The following is a 19,482-nucleotide window of genomic DNA, read 5'->3' as shown; positions in this document are numbered from 1 at the left end:
TTCAGTTCCTTGATCTTATTTTTCACACAGCTCTACCAGCAGTTGTGCCAGCACAACAGAAGGGATGGCACAGGGTGGGAACAGCAGCTGAGGGGAGCAGGGAAGAAGGGGTCGAAACTGTCTAAACGACCCTTGCTGCTAAAGAAACGTGTCGGTTACCAACATCAACACATACAGGTAGCGCTGCTCCCCTTTACTGCAATTGCTTATAGAAATAGAGCTAAATGGGACAATTTACAGCTGCACAACCAGGTCTAAAATAGTGAAAGTAAGTTACTAGCTGAAATTGTATTTTTAATATATTATATAAACTCGCACGCACAAAGTTAATTGGATGAGATTACCAGCATGAAGATACTCTTACCAGTATTAGTTAATAGAGTAAGTGAGGTTCAGCTTTGAGCAAAAGACACACTTCTTGAAGAAGGAGGAGATGGGGAACTGAGAAAGCTGTCATCTTCAGGGATAGATTCAACAGCTGACAATGATTTGTAATACTCATCCTCCCCGTCAAGCACTTTGATTTGGCTTGAAAGAAAACAAACAACATTTATTAATTTAAAAAATGATTTCTGCCAATATCTTCAGAAATAGAAACTTCTCTGTGGATATGAAAATGAAAAGTGCTAATACAAGAAAGGAAAAAAAAAAGATGGGATGATTTGATGAGAAAGACATAGCTTTTATACATACTTTTACTTTGCTATTACTTTTTTATGATTATACTCTGAACTGTTCTGAGGATCAGTGAAATGCGATATAGTCTCTCAGTTTGGGTGTACAGAATGATACACCAACTATTTGTATCAAATGGGCACTTCATTTGAGCAATGTGACTTTTTTGTCTGTATATGTTCCACAAGTAGGGTATGATTTTGATAACGTATTTCAGCTGATGGTTTGCTGTGAATATGAGTCAAAGGGCACATCACCAGTTTTGGGGGAAAGCCCTATTGACATCAAGGGGCTTTCATTTTCCTGTGATGTATGATGAGCGCTGCAGTCCCATGTTAGTGTTTTTATTCCCTGAACAGGAATACAGACTTTTTTAAACTAGGGGAGGGAGAACAAACAAAACAAATCTTGCACAGTCATGCAAAATTTTGAGGTTTAATCTTGACTCAAAGACCTCCTATTCATACAGTTATATTCAGAAGGTTAATTAAAACCAGAGGAAATAATACAGAAAGTTCTTGTATATTTTTGGAGTAGATGCATTTGCAAGACCAGCTCTCTCTGGCCCATGTGACCAGTCAATGAAATATTTTGGCAACTGTATAGTAGCCAGCCTGGCTTTCGTTAATTGTTTTCAGAGATTTCTACCTATTGTCAGGTGATAACCGCTCATGTGACAATGACAACTGACGTGGTTCAACAGAGAAGGAGCAAGTTCCTTTTGGGCTGAGTGGCCTCTCCGTTGGTTCTTAAAATGTGCTCCCCCAGGAGGGCTGAAGCCCATTGCGAGTGTGGTGCTGCAAAGCTGGCAGGGCTTCTGTCCCTGTTCTAGGTCAGAGAACTTCAGTTTCAACACCCTTCATCTGGCACCTTTCCCTGGTGCTAAATGCACTTAAAAACATGAAAAAAAGCTCTATTTTTGTACTAGTAGTGGAGAGAGAGCTGTGGAGAGTATTTTGTAAGAATCAGTTCTAGTGTCTGCAGACAGGAATACATACAAGTTTTACATTTGCTTCTGCAGAAAACGTCCAATGTCAATGCACAGAAATATGTTAATTGTTTATTTTTAGAAACCTCTCTAGAAAGTTTTGCATATTCTGTAATATCACAAAGGACTTCTTCTGTTTACAGTTGCTTAGAACTAAGAAGATAGATATTTACCCAAGTTTTCTTGGCTTCCTCTTGCTCCCTTGATATTCTAGAGTTCCCTGTGGAGAGGGCCAAGAACACACAGTCAAAGCAAAGCAGCAAGTCGTTAATTTTTAATTCAAAGTGATTTTGTGTTGAATGCAAGCAGATGCTGATAATATCAGAAGTCACAGCATAATTTTTTTGATCAAAGGGCTCAAGTGAGCCTGATGAAGCATGCATCTTGCTCGTCTTTGATAAACCACATCAATTATTCACCGTGAAGGCAGACATCCTGACATGAAAGCAACAGATAAAGAGCATAAGCACATGTTCAAGACGAGAGCAGAAGAACGTGGGGGTGGGGCTGGAGGGGCTGAAACAGGTATTAATAACAGAATTATTAACTGGAAACAAAGCCAGTAAAACAGCTTTATTGCCACTTTGAACTCACATTTAACTGGTTATAGTACATGTTGTCCTCAGGGCTATTCAGCATTTTGGGCTGCTGACATCGTCGACGAGGTGTTCTCAGCTTCTGTTCAAGACAGTTTTCTGAACCTTCAGTAAGATAACACAATTTAGTTTTAAGCTGTGCCAGGTGCTGTGTATGTCTTAGCGTATTTTAGTCTGTAAACAGTCTTTTCTTCTGTCCTATTTGGTCCTGGAGTTATTAGCAAGTCTGTCCTATCCAAAGTAAGCACACAGAAACTTAGGGATCTTTGTTTTCTCTTTTGAAACTTAGTTCAAACACAAGTTTTTAAGCAGAACTTCAATTTTACTTTTATAACATTTTTTATTCTTCCATGTATCTATATCACACAGCTCCTTATTCCTTTCACACTTTATCGTAGTATCTTCTGTTATCTAAGCAGGAAATGAGGTATATTGTGACTAGCTAGGGGTATATCATTCAGCAGCAGCAAAACCGTTTTTCTACAGTAGACAGTAATAAAGGCCTTTGACTGATGAGACTTAGTCTATTATAATCACTTTTATTATATAGAGGCTACCTTCTTGACATGGCTCTCTGTTTAATCAGAGCAATAGGACCGGTTTGGAATTATGCTTTCTTAATATAATTTGTGATGTACTGTAAAGTAACAGTTGCTTAAAGTCATCTGGAAAGCAGAGTTTAGAGATGAAGGAAATCTTTCAGAAGGGGTGGATTCTGAAAAGAACTAACAGCCTTTTTATTCATTTTTTTTTCTTATTAAGAAAAAAAAAGACATTATAGTGTGCTTTATACCTAACCAGGCGTTTTCTGTGGCACATCCTCTAAACTACCAGAACAACTATTTCCAGGATAAATCAGAATTGCTAGGTTACTAAAAGACACTTTGGGGGGGCGGTAAGGAAAGGTCATTTACTTTTCAAATAGTTCTCCCAATACCTTTGACTTTTCTGATATCTCCCTGTTAAAAATTATTTTAGTGCCACTATGAATAAAAACAGTTTTTGATGGCACCGGAGGAAAAATATACATCTTATCACATTCGCATTCCATACCGCACAGGAAACTTGCTCCGATACAAAAGACCAGCACAAAGATCAAGTAGCACATGAGTTCCTTTAAACACTTCAAAACTGAAGTCAATATGGCTTGTGTGGATGCAGGGCTCTAATCTCACAAATCCTTTTGTAAGATCTGGCCTTAAGGAACAGGTAATATTACAAAGGAGGTTTATCATACACCCAGGTTTACGGTCTGCAACTATTGTACTTTCCTGCAATTAGTGAGTGAGGTAGAGGAGGTGGTTGAACTTCGGCCTTTTCAGTCAAATGACTGACTGTTCTGGGAGATTTTCTCTCTTTCACTGTCTTTCTCCCTCTCAAGAGTGAAATTTGAAAGATATTAGTTTCCTCTCAGTGTGGGACTGCAATGTCTGTGTGGGAGGGGAGCACTTGTTTCGTGCCAACTGTCATGTTCCCTCACAACACCTGGGAGGGAGAGGGGGGTTAAATGGCCACCAGCGAACAGGCTGCAGAGCTGGGTCTAAAATTCAAAACCAGTTTCATAGAGAAAGGTTACATTTCTCCAGTAATACAAAGTAACTTTTAAATAATACGTTCATGCTGCTTTAATTTAATACCCCAAGCTTCAATGCTTTATACTTGCAAATTCTGTAAACCTTTATGTTTTTGCTAAAGAGAATGTGACAGCTGAGCCTGAACCTTTGCTACTTACCTGTATTGGATAAAACCAGAGAAGGCAGAAGCTGTTCCAGAAAACACTTCTGGGGAAATTGGCTGCCCAAGTAATACCTGTGCCTTTGGAAAGCTTTTTCGTTAATATTTAGATAGGACGTAGGTGCAATTTTGTTCTCTCTGAAATCCCTGGAAGTTTTGCGGAAGACCTGCCATAACTATATTCTACTGTCTCTATGTTTGGTCTAAAAGTTACTCAAATTGATCTCAGAGCTTTCTGTCTCAGGACAGCAGTGTCTGCAATTTTTGCAAGCAATGTTTTCAGTCACAAGGCCATAGGAGTTCCTTTTTACAGCAATGTAGTTCTCAAATACCTCTCCTCAAATAATTTTTTTATTCTAGCAAGAGGCGGGTATGAATAAAGACTCAGGTCCTCACAGTTCTGCGTAATTTCACACCTCTCTCACACACCTTTCCAGAAGTAAAAACACAGCACGCAAATATTTAGAAATTTTCAAACAGTACGATAATATGACAGGGTGTTCTTTTTTCCTTTCTCCCAAATGCTGTTATGGCCTTAATGTCGTTTTTTCAAAAGACCTAAATGTATAGTCTTTGTTTTAAAATCGTCTTTTGTTCATTAGGATTCTGAGACGCTAATATTTTGCTCCAGCTTTTTATCCCGACACTTAATTATTTCTGTGTATTCTATGGGTGGTCCGCAGCTTGTGTCCTCCAAAGGAAATACCCTTTCAGTGGGCCCATTTGTCTTAGTGTTTAGTAGCATACTACACGAACAGTACAAAATCTGGTAACATTTATCATAAACTACCATATCTGGAGAAAACAGTATTAACATGTGCTCAACACTCAGCAGTTGAATAGGCATTTTAAATGCTGTTCTAAAATATTTTGCTTTGATGACTACCTTAAAGCCACCAATAAGAAAAAAAGTCACTTGTCATTTTAATAGCAATACCAGCAGCACCAGTATCATTAACAGGGTATTGTTTACACCATACCCAAATTGTGCCACGTGCCTCTGGCATGTCCAGGCTCCCGAGTTTGCTACATGTTTAGAGACCAGATGAGGGAGCGAGCACATGCACTTCCTCCAGGTTGTCCTGTAGCACCGTTTTTTTAAGAGACCTGCCTCCCTTTTTTTCTGGAAGAAAACTTCTGCTTTGTAACTCTAAGAGCAGAAATTCCTTAGGTGACAATTTCTTTATTAGTAAATTCCTTACTTCAATGCAGAAATAACGGAGAGTAGGCAAAAAGCCTTCGGCCAAGTGCAGTGTGTCGGCTGATGTAGCAATGGTAGGGTAGCGGAGGTTCTGGGAGTCCTCCTCCTCTCCTCACTCAAACCCAGAGAGGCTGATACACATGGGTGAGCAGGCTCATGTGGATGCTTCCCTAAAGCTACCACAAAATTGATGTTGCTTACAGTGAAGGGAATTAGAAACTGGCAAATGGGTAAATCTGTTGGAGTACACAGTATTTATAAGTAAACAAAATGATGGGGTTTCTGTTTACTCCTCCATTACCACTATTGGCTATCTTTTTTATTTCTCTGGTACATAAGAGCCCAAGCCAATAGACCAGGACCTTGCAGCGCTCAGAGAGATTAAAAAGATCTGTTTTTTCAACTAAATGCAAAGTCAAACTTTCGAGTTACATTTTTCATAATTGGGAATTGCATAATTAGAAAGCAGTGTCTCCAGCAGAGACTTGGGAATCATCACAGATACTCAGCTGAATATGAAGCAGACTGGGTGCAAAGCAGAGGGCCACTCAACAGAAACAGGAAAAGAGTTTTATCGTTGAGTGCAGAATTATTTTAAAGTGGGAGCTGTAAAGTGCAGAATATTTTGAGAACGAGATCAATCTGAAATCTGGAAAATCTGCCATACGGTGAGAAATTTAAAGCTGTTCTATTTCATTTCTTTTGCAAAAGAAGCGTAAGAGGTGATTTGAAGCAAGTCTAAACCCCTGTATAGAAGGTGGAGCGGTTTTCACCTTAAGTAACAAAGGTCTGAATTGTCTAATGGTCAGAAGTGGAAGAACATTTCAGACCAGGAAAACAGCACATAGTGAAAACAATGAGTCAGGAGAAAAAAAAAATATTTAGCAGTATGATGGAAACTCAGGTTGAGATTGGAAGCTTTTAGAAAAGGTATGTTTTGACTCAAGCTACAGTTAAAAACTATTGAAGATATGACACAGATGTCTTCGAGCTTAATATCAATTAATTATCAATTCATTTCTCTAATGCGATTTTTAACACGAATCTCAATCTGCAGAAGATTTTGTATTGATCTTTTGATTTCTGGGATATACTTTCACCTCTGAATTTTCATGTGTTTCTTCTTTGCTTTCTTATGGCTGAAACGGAAACATTTTTCTTCATTTAGCCATCACATCCATCATAATGACACCTTTATGACATCTCTTGGCTTGGAGATGATTAGCATATTTCTTATGCCGTATCTTATTGAGATGATTTTTCTGTTTAAAAATCCATCCTTTCCATAAGCTGCAAAGGACTGTTTCAGAAACGCACAAAGTGCCAAACAGTAAGATTTAATGAAAGACTTTAGAATGCTCTTTAGCACTGACACAAGGACTTTTGCATCTAGCATTTGGGCCCTGACCAATATTTTCAAAAGAGTACCTGCAAAAATGTAATTTTCTAATGATTTCCCATGAGGCAGATGATTTAACTTGATATTCAGTGAAGATCTCATCTTAGATGTCCTGTTTGTCCTGCTTATGTTGGTATTGAAAACTTGTGGACAGGCACTGGGCACGCTCTTCGGAGGAACTGAGAATCATCACATTTTCTCTCTGAAATGAAGCTAGGGTCTTCATAAACTGTTCATGATTAAACGCTTGCTTCAGAATTCCCTTGACGCTGATAACCTCACCAAACATTGCTAATTTTTCCTATATGGAGAATTCTGCAGAGAAAATGGTGACGAGGCAGCTACAACTGCGTTTGGAACTTGTAAAACCCACTGATGCGAGTCAGATTGTTTTAAGGTCGGTGCAGCACAAAGAGGGCTCTAAACTCTGGATGACATCTTACTTTTAGCAAGGAATGCACAGAAGGGATCTTTGCCAATGTGTCCGTGCCACAAAGCAGGCTGCATTGCCGATTCCCGTGCCGAAGGGACTCCAACCACTACCACACGTATTGCAGGGTGGAGCTGAGTACTCTCACATTCCTTCTGAAGCCATTTACGCAAAGCAAGTTTGGAATGGGTTAGTCTTGTCTCTTTTTCTGTTGTAGGTGAACAGACACCTAATATCCCAGGAAGGGTAGTTATTCTCTAATTACTCAGAAGGGGAGATTTAGAGTACGAGAAGGGGCAGCCTGCTAAAGGAAAGGTAATGGGGCCATTTAGGGGATCGTATATATTAGTAACAGAGTAAGCAAATAAAGTAGATAAATCAGTATGACCAAGAAAAATAGTAAGCATGTGGCTGATTTCCAATCTATAATATCTGATGAAACATGAAAGTGCAACCCTTAATTATAAGCAAATATTAGCACAGGCTCATGGGATCTCATCATAACATCTCAAGGTCTACATTCATGAAAATTTAAGCAATGTTTAAAATCATGTTAATTTGTTCTTTGTTTGTTTCTTTTCCTGCCAGTCTAATTTATTCCAAAAGACTTTGGTTCTCAAGCCTGGATATATTGATCATGCCTATGTAAAGCATTGTTATAGCCTGGGGAGAAGACTTTTGTGGAAAAACTTGTCTTTGTTCTCCTTTGATAATTTATATGTATTTTGATGTTTTCAAGCTTTTCCAGTTTTGAATCATTTTTCAAGGCAGCAACTTAACTTCACTTTTTCTCTTGAAGTCTTGGGCAAACGCAGAAATGACCTCACAGACAACGATAATATACATCCTCCTCCTGGACTGGATGTTAAGTGGATAATTATGTGCAGCATGTTGATTTCAAGGAACAGCTACATTTTCTTCTGTGCCATACAAGTCTGTTCAAGCAGAGGACTCGAGGGGTTAGTGATTCTGGTCCCACTCGTATCAGTGTCAAATGGCAGTGACTGAACGTCACATGCAGTAAAAAATGCTGTAAATGCACTAGGCTTTACGATTTTAATTATTTCAGCTTTATTTTAAAAAAGAGAGATTTACGAAGGGCACATAATGCTGTTTGGCCATGTGTGTTCGTACAAACGTGTTTTCCTCCCTTTCTCATTCCCATGATTCTCCACCATTTGCACAAATTTGCATCACACCATAAGTGCAGAATGGGAGTAAAATGAAAAACTTGCCTGAGAAACAGAGTGAATACTCAGGCAGTTAGCTCCCACTGAGCTCCTGCTGCGCCTGCCTGCCTGCCGTACTCAAACCAGTTAACGCAGATTTATCTTGCACACCCCTGTACCAAACTGCGGTCAGTGTGACTTCAGTATGAGCACGCATTAAGAGATACCAGGCCCACAACACAGAGTATTTGTACACTGCCTGTTAAATGCTACCAACTATAAATGCACCAGAAACAAGGACAGGATAACGGCTGTAATAGGCTTCACAGAACAAGTACTGTAGAACAATCTGTAGCTTCATTTGGGAAAAATGAAGTTATCAGGTCTATGCTATATACTATACATTTAATTATATTATGGTAGTTCTGCGAAAATGCTGGAGGCTGATAGAAAATAAACACACCGTCTCTGAAAGATTTTAATCGCAGTACAGGCAAAACCACACCAAGAGACAGCAACATAGGGTAGGAGAGAATATAGAGCAAGGCTACTCGGTGACTTAAGTAACGAGGTATGTCTCTAATATCTTCTTTTCCCTTCTGAGGTTAATGAGAGGGGAAAGAGAAAACAACAGGAAGGAGAAACAGACAGGAAAAAGACAAAAAAGGAAACAATCAAGTAAGATACTGAGAAACTAAGGAAGAGAAGAAAAGGGAATAAACAACCATTAATGGTGAAGCAGTAGAATCTAAGTTCTGGCATCAGAGGACTTGATTAATCTAGTAACATCGGGAGCCTGGAGGCATATTGGCATATTTAATACTATGAACAATTGTAATTCTCCCCAGGATACTCCATGCTTACCTAGCAGTAGCTTCAGAGCTCTGCAAATGTTCAATAAGGCCATCCGTTCTGTTGATATAATGAGCAATAATATGATGGGAACCATTCTTGCCACCAAATTCCCTCAGTCCCTTCCTCTACAGAAGAGCGTCCAGGAATATTTATAGCGGCTGGTGCTCTTCATGCTGCTAGTGACAAGCAAGCATGGAAAGAACAATAAATCAGACGTCCTTTGAGGAGTTACAAGGCTTCAGGCCTTGCTAACTCTCACAAAATATTTTACTGGAGCTCCACTTAAGTGTTGCTAAGGGAAAGGATGTTAACTACTTAAAAAATATATATATTAATGCTTAGAAAGAGTGATTAATCCTCAGCAAATCCTGCAACTCAAGTGTACTCAAAGCTCTTACTTGGATTTGGTAGGTAAGAATAATAAGTTAGATTTAATTATTTTCAGCGTCAAGTGCTTTGTAGTCTAAGTCTATAGCTCCAAATGTAGGAACCAGATTCACCGAAAACACAGAATCTGGAGGGGTAAAAAGTCCTATAATATAAAGATCTAAAATAAAACAAAATCAAGCTTCATGATCACCTCAGATCCCCCACACAACTGTGGTGAACTAGAATTCTGTTTATTCAGATGGAGTGTGCTCATAGTGCCAAGAGCCATAGACTGCTAGGGAAATTAGTGTAGCCTCTTTGATGTCATGTGCATCCCAGAATCTGTAACACACTGCTAAAACTGTGAGTATAGCCTTTTGTTTATAACCCTAAACAGAACCATTTGAATACACACACTGAAAGAACTCCTAACAGAAGCCATGCATTTTCTTCCACCCAGTGATTCATTACTTACGGCTTCATTTTGGATACTGCAGTTCTATGCAAAGCCAGATGCTTTAGATTATAAAGCACACTAAGCAAATCATAAGTTTTTCAAGATGATATGTAAAGGCTGTTTTTGCATCTGTTTGTTGCCAACGACCCAGATGATACTGTAATTAGAACAACAAATATTTTATGTGAAATCAATCATTTAGCTGTCTCTGAACTCTGAGACAATGGCATTTAGGTGCACTTTGTTGGGAAACAAGATCCATAAATAGTTAGAATCTTGGCTTTTGTTGTTTTTTCCACTTCCAACACAATTCTGATCCTTCAGTATTTGTCAGTTCTTTCAGTTTCTATTGTGAGTGATTTAACTGTCGAGGGGAAAGGCAGAGATTAAACAAAGCATACCAAAGAACTAAACTGTCAGTGACTAACACGGGTAAGATTCAAACCTGTCAGCAAACAGCATGCTTCTACAAGTACGGTCCTAAAGACATGTCTTCCTATACTTGTTGAATGTACACAACCCCTCATACACCTCCCATGTAATAACACCTAAGAGTGGGTTCCAGAGGTGTGGCAACTAGTCAACTAACCAGTCAAAGCCCAAGAGGTTTACACAGCTACAACTTTAACTTCAGGAAAAAAATCAAGCCAAACCATCCTGAATGGCAGAAACTAATTCTGGACAATGCAGAAAATTTAACTGATGATTATTTTTCTTCCCCTCCTTAAACTTGACCCAACACGGTTGTGAAAGCTTCTTTTTGGTTAATTCTTGTGAAGTTTTCAGAAGAGACAGTTATTGATGAAAACCAGGACATTCCAGGTACGCTGGAATTACTATATATCACAGCGTATTTCCTGGTTTTAGAAGACCTGCTTAATCCAAGAGGCACCAGGTGATAAGAAATATCATGTGAGGTAAGTGATGTCTCTCTTGCTGTTTGAGTGATGCTGTATAATCAATACAATGAAGAACGAAGAATTTCGCAGGGGAAAAACCTACTGAGAGCAATTAAATACAAAGAGATCACTTCCGGATCCGGAAATCCCTGAGCTACAAACCATACTAGGCTGGAGAGTGTTCTGGGCAAATATCTCTGCTTGCCCTACTTTTGTACTATACCCTAGGCTTTTGCTCTTGGTTATTGTCAGAGAGAGAAAATTAGGCCAAACAGACTTGGATTGGACTGGAAATGCTCTTTCTTATGGTGTTGGGCACTGTACACCCAGAGCCTTGCCATGATGCAAGCTTGTCCCATCAGCATTATGTTGTGGTTGGGACTCAGACTGGTGGCTCAGTTTATTTATTTAGTGAAGTTAAAGAAAATAGGATTAGAAAGAACCTCAGGTGACTATTTTGTCCTTCCCTGCCTTCCAAAGTAAAAACCACATCTCATGCTGGAGGTATGAGAAATTTTCAAAATTGCTCAGAAACAAAAGATATCCAAAAAATCCTTACAAACATAGCATCAGCAATGGAGCCACTCATTATTACTTCTGCACCATAAATGGCAGCTGTTCCTTCAAAGAAGAATTAGGATGATGACTTAGTCAATCTGATTGATTAAATAGCTTTGGCAACTTTAAAGGACAAATCCTAAATATCACGACAGTATGATCAATTTTAGAGATATTCTCCAAAGTACATTTGGACCTGCTAATGCACAAATTTTTAAACTGCAGATTGTGGATCTCAAGAGCTGCGTATCGTGCTAATATGCCTCAGAAAACTCACTGGACACTTGGCACTGGTTCATCTTGTGGATTCTAGCTAAGAAAAGCAAAGCATATGGGGAAAAAAGATGAAACAAACACAAAAAGTAAACACTGCGATTAACTTTTAAAAATAAAAAGTCAAAACATTCAGTGCATTAGAGAACAGTAACAAATCACAAATACCTTTCTAATACTGCTTCTCTGCAGAGCCAACTACGGAAGTTGCCAAAAATGCATCATACAAATGTGGGGAGTTTGTGCAATCAAAAGTAGGGCAGGAGGCAATCTGTAAGTTCACACTCAGTTAAGATATGGTTCATAACGGGCCCATGTTTCAGAGTTGCTGTCCTAGCATATAGCCTGGATGCTTTTAAAGGTAAGCCCTCACCTTCTTCCAAACTGTAATAATAGCATTTTTATCCCATACCCTCAGAGATTAAGCCACTTGATTGACTTTGAATTCTGGACACACAGGAAATTTGTATTAATTTAGCATAATGATGAGGCGCAATAAAGGCTCTGTGGAACCACAACAGCATGGTCTCTAAGGTTTTGTTCGTTACAGAAACACAATTTGCATATCTAAAGGCTTGAAACCATGGGTCCATATTGATACAAGTAGTATCTCAAATTTGAGTGTAGCAGATTCAGCATATATTTCAAAGAATAAATGGTAGAAGCCCAAGATAAAACTCTCAGTAGATTTCTTCATTAAGAAAGAAGTTTTTTTCTGAATTCAAGGTATTTGGCAGCAGTAACTTTTAAAGGAAGTATTAAAGAAAGCTTGACTGAAGCCTGCAAAAATGCCACTAGTTAGATATTTGCTTCCCAGTGTTGCCACAGTGATTTGGTCTGCCATTTGTAAATATTGGAAGTAAAGAAGGTATCTTGGCTAGATAAAGGAAACTAACGCTGCTGACCTACGTGCTACAGTGATACAGTCCTTTAAGGCGTTGTTAATTGCCACTGGGACTCCTAACATTAGACCTACAATTAGTGACAGTTCACAAGTGATCTACAAATCAAACTCAGGCCCGTAAATTCTGAGGGAATATTTTGAAGCTGAAGAAGCATGAGCAAACTCTTCAGTCTATGACAGAGTTAGAAAAATAAGTAGGACTAGAAAAAACCTTCAGGCTTTAGAGATGTCTGTATCCTGTGAAAGACAGTGTAAGTTTTTTTCCTCCTTCCAAATCCAAGTCATAAACCTTTTATTGACAACTTATACTATGAATCTAATAGTAGAATGCTAGACACGTGAAAAAATAAGGGGTTATTATTTCCAGAGGTGTCGTTCATTAACTTTTATCCTGAAGAGGTAGATGGGAGCTTCCAGTAGCAGCGAAGCATATTCAGAAAATGTAGAAAAGACGTTTAAAGAAATCTGAGGGAGGTCTGCAAAGAATTTCAACACGGGGATCTTAATCCTAACAAAGTAATTTTAGGCTACATATTTCATGATACCTAGTCACACCATCTGCAGTAAGAGTTTGGGAAGTGCAAGGCACGTGGGATATGTGTACTTTTCATCCAGTCCTTCCTAAAAGTCCTTAAAGAAAAATTTGGCAAAGACTTCAGCTCATGGGAGCAGAGGAAGACATACACGTATGTCCACATGTATGAATAAAGTGAGTTGACTTTCTGATATTATAGTGACTTGCTTATGTGACAATATGTTGTTTTGTTCTGAAATCACCTGTCTCGACAGGGCACAGCTTGCATTAGTACATTAGCTCACTGTATCATATTCCCCCCGAACACAGTCTTTGTACTTGAGTGTCACTTATTTTAAATTGGTAAACGCTACAGAATTAGTTGAATTTTTTATTTTTCTCATAAATACGTGACTAATTCCAGTGACTTTGATGGCATTTTATTCCTCAGAGCTTAACAAACCCTTCTTTTACCAAAGTGAGTGGTGATCTCAGGGTTCAAACTGAGGCACTAGGAGGGCTGATTTTTGAACCATTACAGCTCACCCCTTCTGGAAAATCAGGCTCCTTCATGGTATCTCAGTGTAGGTACATGGAATTTCTTGTCACTGCAGAAAATGCGGACTAAGTAATATCAGAAATTTTGGGGGGGAGTTGATTTGGACGTGTTTTCCACCTCTTATCTACTATAGATCTTTGACATTTTTTTACAAATCTGTACCAGATTCTTGGCTGGTAATTGAATAATATATCCCTACAGAATAGCTTCTGATATAGCAACATCAAATTTTGTTTGTGTCCTCATTCTGTACTTGGGTCTATGGGTATTGCAGAGCATGCAAGTTGTGAATTAACACTTTATTAGTCACTGTGCACTAATTCCTTGAGTGCATGACCTACAAAGGACCACACAGAGTTACAAGATGAATAAACTAGTGCATTGCAAGCGTACCTATTGCCCTGGAATCCCACTTCTGATTTATCTGTTTCGGGTTGCCGAGAAGTATGGCCATATTAACATAACTCTTTTCTATAACACATCCTGCTTCTCAGTAGGACTAATTAGCTTAGGCACGGCACTGCACCGCACTCATCCAGCTATACTGCCTCCAGGGTCTGATTCACATCTAACTTGAGCAGCTTTGCAAAGCACCGGCATGCACTGAGTCGCTATATCATAAATTTATATTATGGCTTATTCTATACCAACTTTCCCATAGAGACAAAACCTAAAAATCAGTTTTACCGCTGTGAACAGATTCATCAAAGTCTCCTATTGCAGTAATGCCATAATGACAATATCCTGTCCCCAGCAGAAAGGCTTATATCCTGAAAACGCTAACATTAATGCACACCTTCACTACTAGAATTAGTTCCTCTGAAGCCAGCCACCCAACACTAAGCATATGAATACAAGGGAAAAAACGGAAAGTATCAGAAAAACACGTTGATATTAACACGGTTTAGAGAAATATGATTAAAACGCAAATGTATAACAGAATTTTTCTACTCTTCCCCTTAGAAAGGACCATCTTAATTATTTCAATTATTAAAAGGCCCTATGAAGTAAAAGGCTATGGGCAGAGAGAAATACACATTTCTCTTCATTTGTATTTTAAAAGTTCAGCACTCACTCTATCCACATGATACTTGGATTAGCTCATGCAACAGTTTTAATTCAGAGATAATTGAGAGCCATACACTTCCTACAAACACACAATAACATGTAGGAGTACTTAAGCTAATCTTTGATGAAAAATTCTTCTGTTAGGTTCTTCAATAAAATAAGCACAGGAATAACCTTTGCTTTCATGGAAAGTATCAATTCCACATGTAGCTGCACAGCATTGTCTAAATTAAATGAATATGAAACTGGTGGGTGGACAGAGGCAAACTGAAGATAATCAGAAAAATTTATGTTTTCAAATAATGTACAAAACACATAAATCACTTCAAAGAGGCCCATAAAATTATCATTTAAAAAAAATATTTAAATTCTAATATAGCAAAAAGCAATGAAACATGACTTGTGGACCATAAGTTACAGTTCATTGTTTGTTTTCACAGGGTAGAGTGGCAGGAAATTATCTCCCTCTCGTCACGCATTTCATTTTTGATTAGGTGACTTTGCATTATTTGTAACTTCAAAAAGCAGCCACAAAAAAATGAGGTGCCAAAGATATTTCTTCTTCTCTGAAGATGCAATTTTCTAGAAGAAAACACTACACACAGCAAAACAAGATTTTCAGGTTTTATTGCAAACACTCACTTGTTCCCGCAATCTACGTGAAGTCAATCCGTTATGCCACTGCATAATGATGGATCATGTAAGGCCTTGTAGAGCAGGACCAATATTCTTTAAAATATATGTTACTATTTAACGATTAATCCCTTTTTATTTCTGTCTACCAATAACATTTATTCAAAATGAATTACTGTTCTTTCATCGTTATGTTGACGTCATTTTGTTCAGAACAATCCACAGTACAAAATGGAAAACATTATTTACACAGAACCATAAGTCCTTATTTTTATTTCTAAAATACATAGTAGAGGTTAAGTACACTTACACTTTTTGGCATTCTGCATGTGACTCTGCTATTAGGACTTGATCTGGAAAGTTTATGCGGAGATACAAAACATCTTAGTTAGCTGGTTTGGCACACAGTCTTAGCTTTATGTGTTTTGTGTATTTATTTTTCAGAGAAAGAAGGCTTTAGTCACTACATCTCAAAATAAATCCTCGCAAGGTAGGATGCGAACAGGCAGGCTACACAGCTGCTGCGTGGCCTGTGCTGAGAAGGTGCCCGTACCACCTGACAGCGCCAGCAAAGGGCTAATGTACTCATTGCACCCGTCCTTCTTTCTCTTTCCCCCATGGCTGCAGACAGCCAGGACTAGGATAACAGTTTGAACATACAGAGAATTTGCAACATCGGCCTTATGAGGGATGAATTTCCCAGTCATCTCTGCTGAAGTGTTAAATTCAGATGTCTCATGATGACATTCTAAACACCATCATTACTTATTTCACTGGAGCTCAACGCACACAGAGGAAGAGATAGTCAATCATATTATGAAGAGCTACATGATTTATTGCTCTTCTTACAGAAGAAATAGCAGTAGCTAGTGCCACTATTCGAGGAAGACTTAAGTCCCCAGACACTAGCTGTGAACCTGGGACCACAGAAAGGAGGCTGAGTCCATCAGAGTTCATCCTTGTACTGAAACATCATGGTAGGAGAGGGTTCAAGGGGACTAAGGAGCCGAGAGAGAACACCTGATTACTGTTTCTACTTTTATTTGTGTATAGTGACAATTGTTGGAAGTAAATCTTTCATGTCCTGTCATGTATTGCATCACTGAAGAGGAGGCAAAGCTTGCACTTCATGTAGAACCAAAGGGACAAACCCAGTAATCCTGCCTGCAACTGCACTTTTCTTATCCTTTTAAAAAACTTACGGCAAACCTGTGGATAAGAAGTGCTCTGCTGCTGCCATGTGTAACTAAGATGGCATCCAGCCATTTTTAACGTCTAGTAAAAGCAGAACTATGGCAATTTAACTTAGTATCAATCAGAAAAATGTGCTTATTGTTGATACTCAAGGGGAAAAAAAAGTCAATGACATCACAAGAAGTGCCTATGCTTTTCTTTTTTTTATGGTATCAAAAAGTCTTTTCTAGATTGCTGGCATTTGAACACAAAAAACTATTAAAGTAGCACACAAAGTCAATAAAACGATCTCACTAGAGTTGCCAATATGCATAAGGGGTTTTATCTTTCAAAACAGCCCAGTATTTTGTTGTATAAGCTCCAAATGGTGTTTAATGGGTGAAAAGGTTTAAAGATTTCTGAAAGGTGTTCGCACTTCTTGGCCATTAGCATGCCACACCGGGATAATTTAAATCTGTTTCAGTTCAGGGTACTCAAGATCACAGCCCTCCTTATTTCTAAAGGGGAGGGATTTCCACCTATGTGGAAGAGAAGCATCCCAATAAAAAACTATAAAGCACAGCCACTAATGGGCCCTCTTCAGGAAGCGCCATGACCAGACAACTGTAACTGCATCTGAGTTAGAAGTTAGTCGGGCTTCTTTTTCATTCAATTACTTCTTCACTAATACTGGAACTTTAGGGCAACAGAAACTTTTTTGTGAATTCAGGTCATATTAGCTAACAGTTTCAGCTGAAATAACATGAAAAAACTTCAGAGATGTTGAAACAATTCATTCTGGCATCTCAAAAACAAAACATTTTGATTTTGTCACAAGGGGACTCCTTTCCCAAAACAGAGGAGGTAGTGCTGCCACGCCTGATATCCAAAAACTCCGTGATTAGGCCATGTTCTTAGGATGGGAAAGATGTAGCTTCAAACACCTCCTTTAACTGATTTGGTACAGGGACTTGAACCCAAACATCACGCTTCTCAGGAGAGCAACCTAACTGCTGGGCTAGAAAATATTCTTAGGTAGGTTTCTCTCAGCCTCATTTGTTGAAAGTGTCCCACTTTGCATAAAGTAGTTAAATATTCATTGAAACAGAGATTGAAAGCCAGGTGCTGGCCCCCTTTTCCTCTGACTGCTCAAATTACCAGGATCTCAAGTCATTCACATGCTCTCTGTTTCTGTGGCCTACTTACTATTTAATGTACATTCCACTGACGGGAGAAAGGGGGGAAAGAGAAAATGCTTTCTTCTCTGAACTTCTGTATCAGCCTTGGGCATAGCCCAGGCCAGTGAAAGTATGGGTTGGTAAAAGTTTTGAACCTTACCTTTGCAAGGACAGTAGTATGGAAGGTAAGAAATTATCACTTTCCAACATGTAGAGTAGTTAAAAATAAAGTAGTTTAACGACAAGAAATAGTATTATTTAAAGGAGAATGAAGTGAGACATCTGCATCTATTTGTATCCGGCGTTTATCCCTACTGGCACAATTAATAAAAGCTATGCATAAATCACACGAAGTTCATTAAATCCACTGGCTCAGGCTGCTGACTAATTGGTAAATACACACTCGATAAAAATGTAAAATGTATGCCAACTCCACATTTTAAAACTGGTTTCTAGTTAAGATGTCTCTGCTTCCCAGTTGCTTTTCCAGCAGAGCTTGATTTTCACGGTTATTTCTCTTAGGGAAACAATAATGCCCAGAACAGTGCCAAAAGATCTTAGGGCCTAGAGTACGAAAACAAAAAGCAGCTCTATTGAGCTTACAGAGCCCAAGGAGTTAGCTATCCTGTGTCTGGAGTGATTTTCTAATGTACTTGTGAATGTAAGGTCTGCTCATGCCAGCTGTGCACATTTCAGAGCGCATTTCAGACTCTTTCAGGCACTTCAACCCTTTTACGAATACGGCCTTTAGCACTTGCTTCTGCAATGTTGCCTTCAACTAGTCTGATGTGAATGTAATGTTGCTCAGCGAAACTTTGATCAAGTCAAATCTGACGATTCTGATAAATTAAAGGTCCAGGAACTATGCAGGCCTGTGCAGACAGAATTAGACACAAATGAAAACTAATTATGAAAAACATGACGAGTGTGAAAGTGGCTGAGGCTGGAGAAATCTACTCCAACACTCCGCTCGTTCAGACAGGGTGAAGCCTCTGTACTCCCCAGCCCAGCACACTTTCCTTTCCAGAGGAGGCCAGCACCCAGCCAGCCACAGATTTTTACAGATAGGGAACTCTGCAAAATACTTTAATACTTCCAGTGCCTTTTAGCAAATCCACGGAAAGCCTCATCTGAAGGGTCTCTTTTCGCCACCATCACTGATGGCTCTGATTGTGGAGGGCCTTTCTGACATCAAACAATCCCAGATGCAGAGAGGCCTTGGGAGCTAGCCCAGCGCTTTGTCTGGGCCTGACCTCAAGTTTTCTGTATTTACATTTTTTCCAAAACATGATTTAGAACAGATGTCACTGGACACCAGAGCTCTTCTGCGGGGCTGAAGTAGAAAATCACAGCAAAAGAGGGAGATACAGAGCAGCTCAATTTACATTACATGAGGATATTGATCTGCATAGCAAGGCGAAGGCAGAATCCACCCATCTTCAATTTTGGTTTAATTAGACTCACATTCAACCATCAATTCTGGTTTCCCTCTATTAAGGCTCAAGCAAAATGCTTGGTTTGATTGTGAACAGCCTTATAGCTAAGTGGAGTATTTTGGGTTTAGGACCATCTCTGCTTGTATTCTCTAGCTCTGCCATTGACTTCGACAGTGTCTGAACAACACATTCAAAGCACTTGCCTCAAACCACACTTATGGCGTGCATGTTTGAAACAAAGGATGAAATAATGTTGACAAACAGTATTACGAAATTGATACAGCTTTAATAGTGGCTTAATGAAACAAATGGGAATATGAAACTCCCTTCTTCTCTAGACAATGTGTGGTGAAATAAGCTGTCCGCAATGGAGGGAAAAAGCTCAAAAAGAAACATTTGGAAACAATACAATGA

The 19,482-nt window shown here is 38.9% G+C and overlaps 1 protein-coding gene across 1 annotated transcript in view; it reads right to left on the bottom strand.

The window, feature by feature from the left end:
- Window positions 1–392: 392 nt before the first annotated feature.
- The window catches only part of MYO3B (myosin IIIB), a gene marked incomplete at both ends in the record, with an annotated part of 214,491 nt that continues 195,401 nt past the window's right edge, over window positions 393–19,482 (bottom strand). Inside the window, 3 exons of the mRNA XM_082483458.1 lie at window positions 393–528; window positions 1,837–1,883; window positions 2,258–2,364. Coding sequence (XP_082339584.1) covers window positions 393–528; window positions 1,837–1,883; window positions 2,258–2,364 — 290 coding nt within the window. The remainder of the gene's footprint in view (window positions 529–1,836; window positions 1,884–2,257; window positions 2,365–19,482) is intronic.

Source organism: Vanellus vanellus (genome assembly GCF_965231255.1).
Source record: "Vanellus vanellus genome assembly, chromosome: 5".
Lineage (NCBI taxonomy): Eukaryota > Metazoa > Chordata > Aves > Charadriiformes > Charadriidae > Vanellus > Vanellus vanellus.
This window is presented reverse-complemented; position numbering and strand designations above follow the sequence as displayed.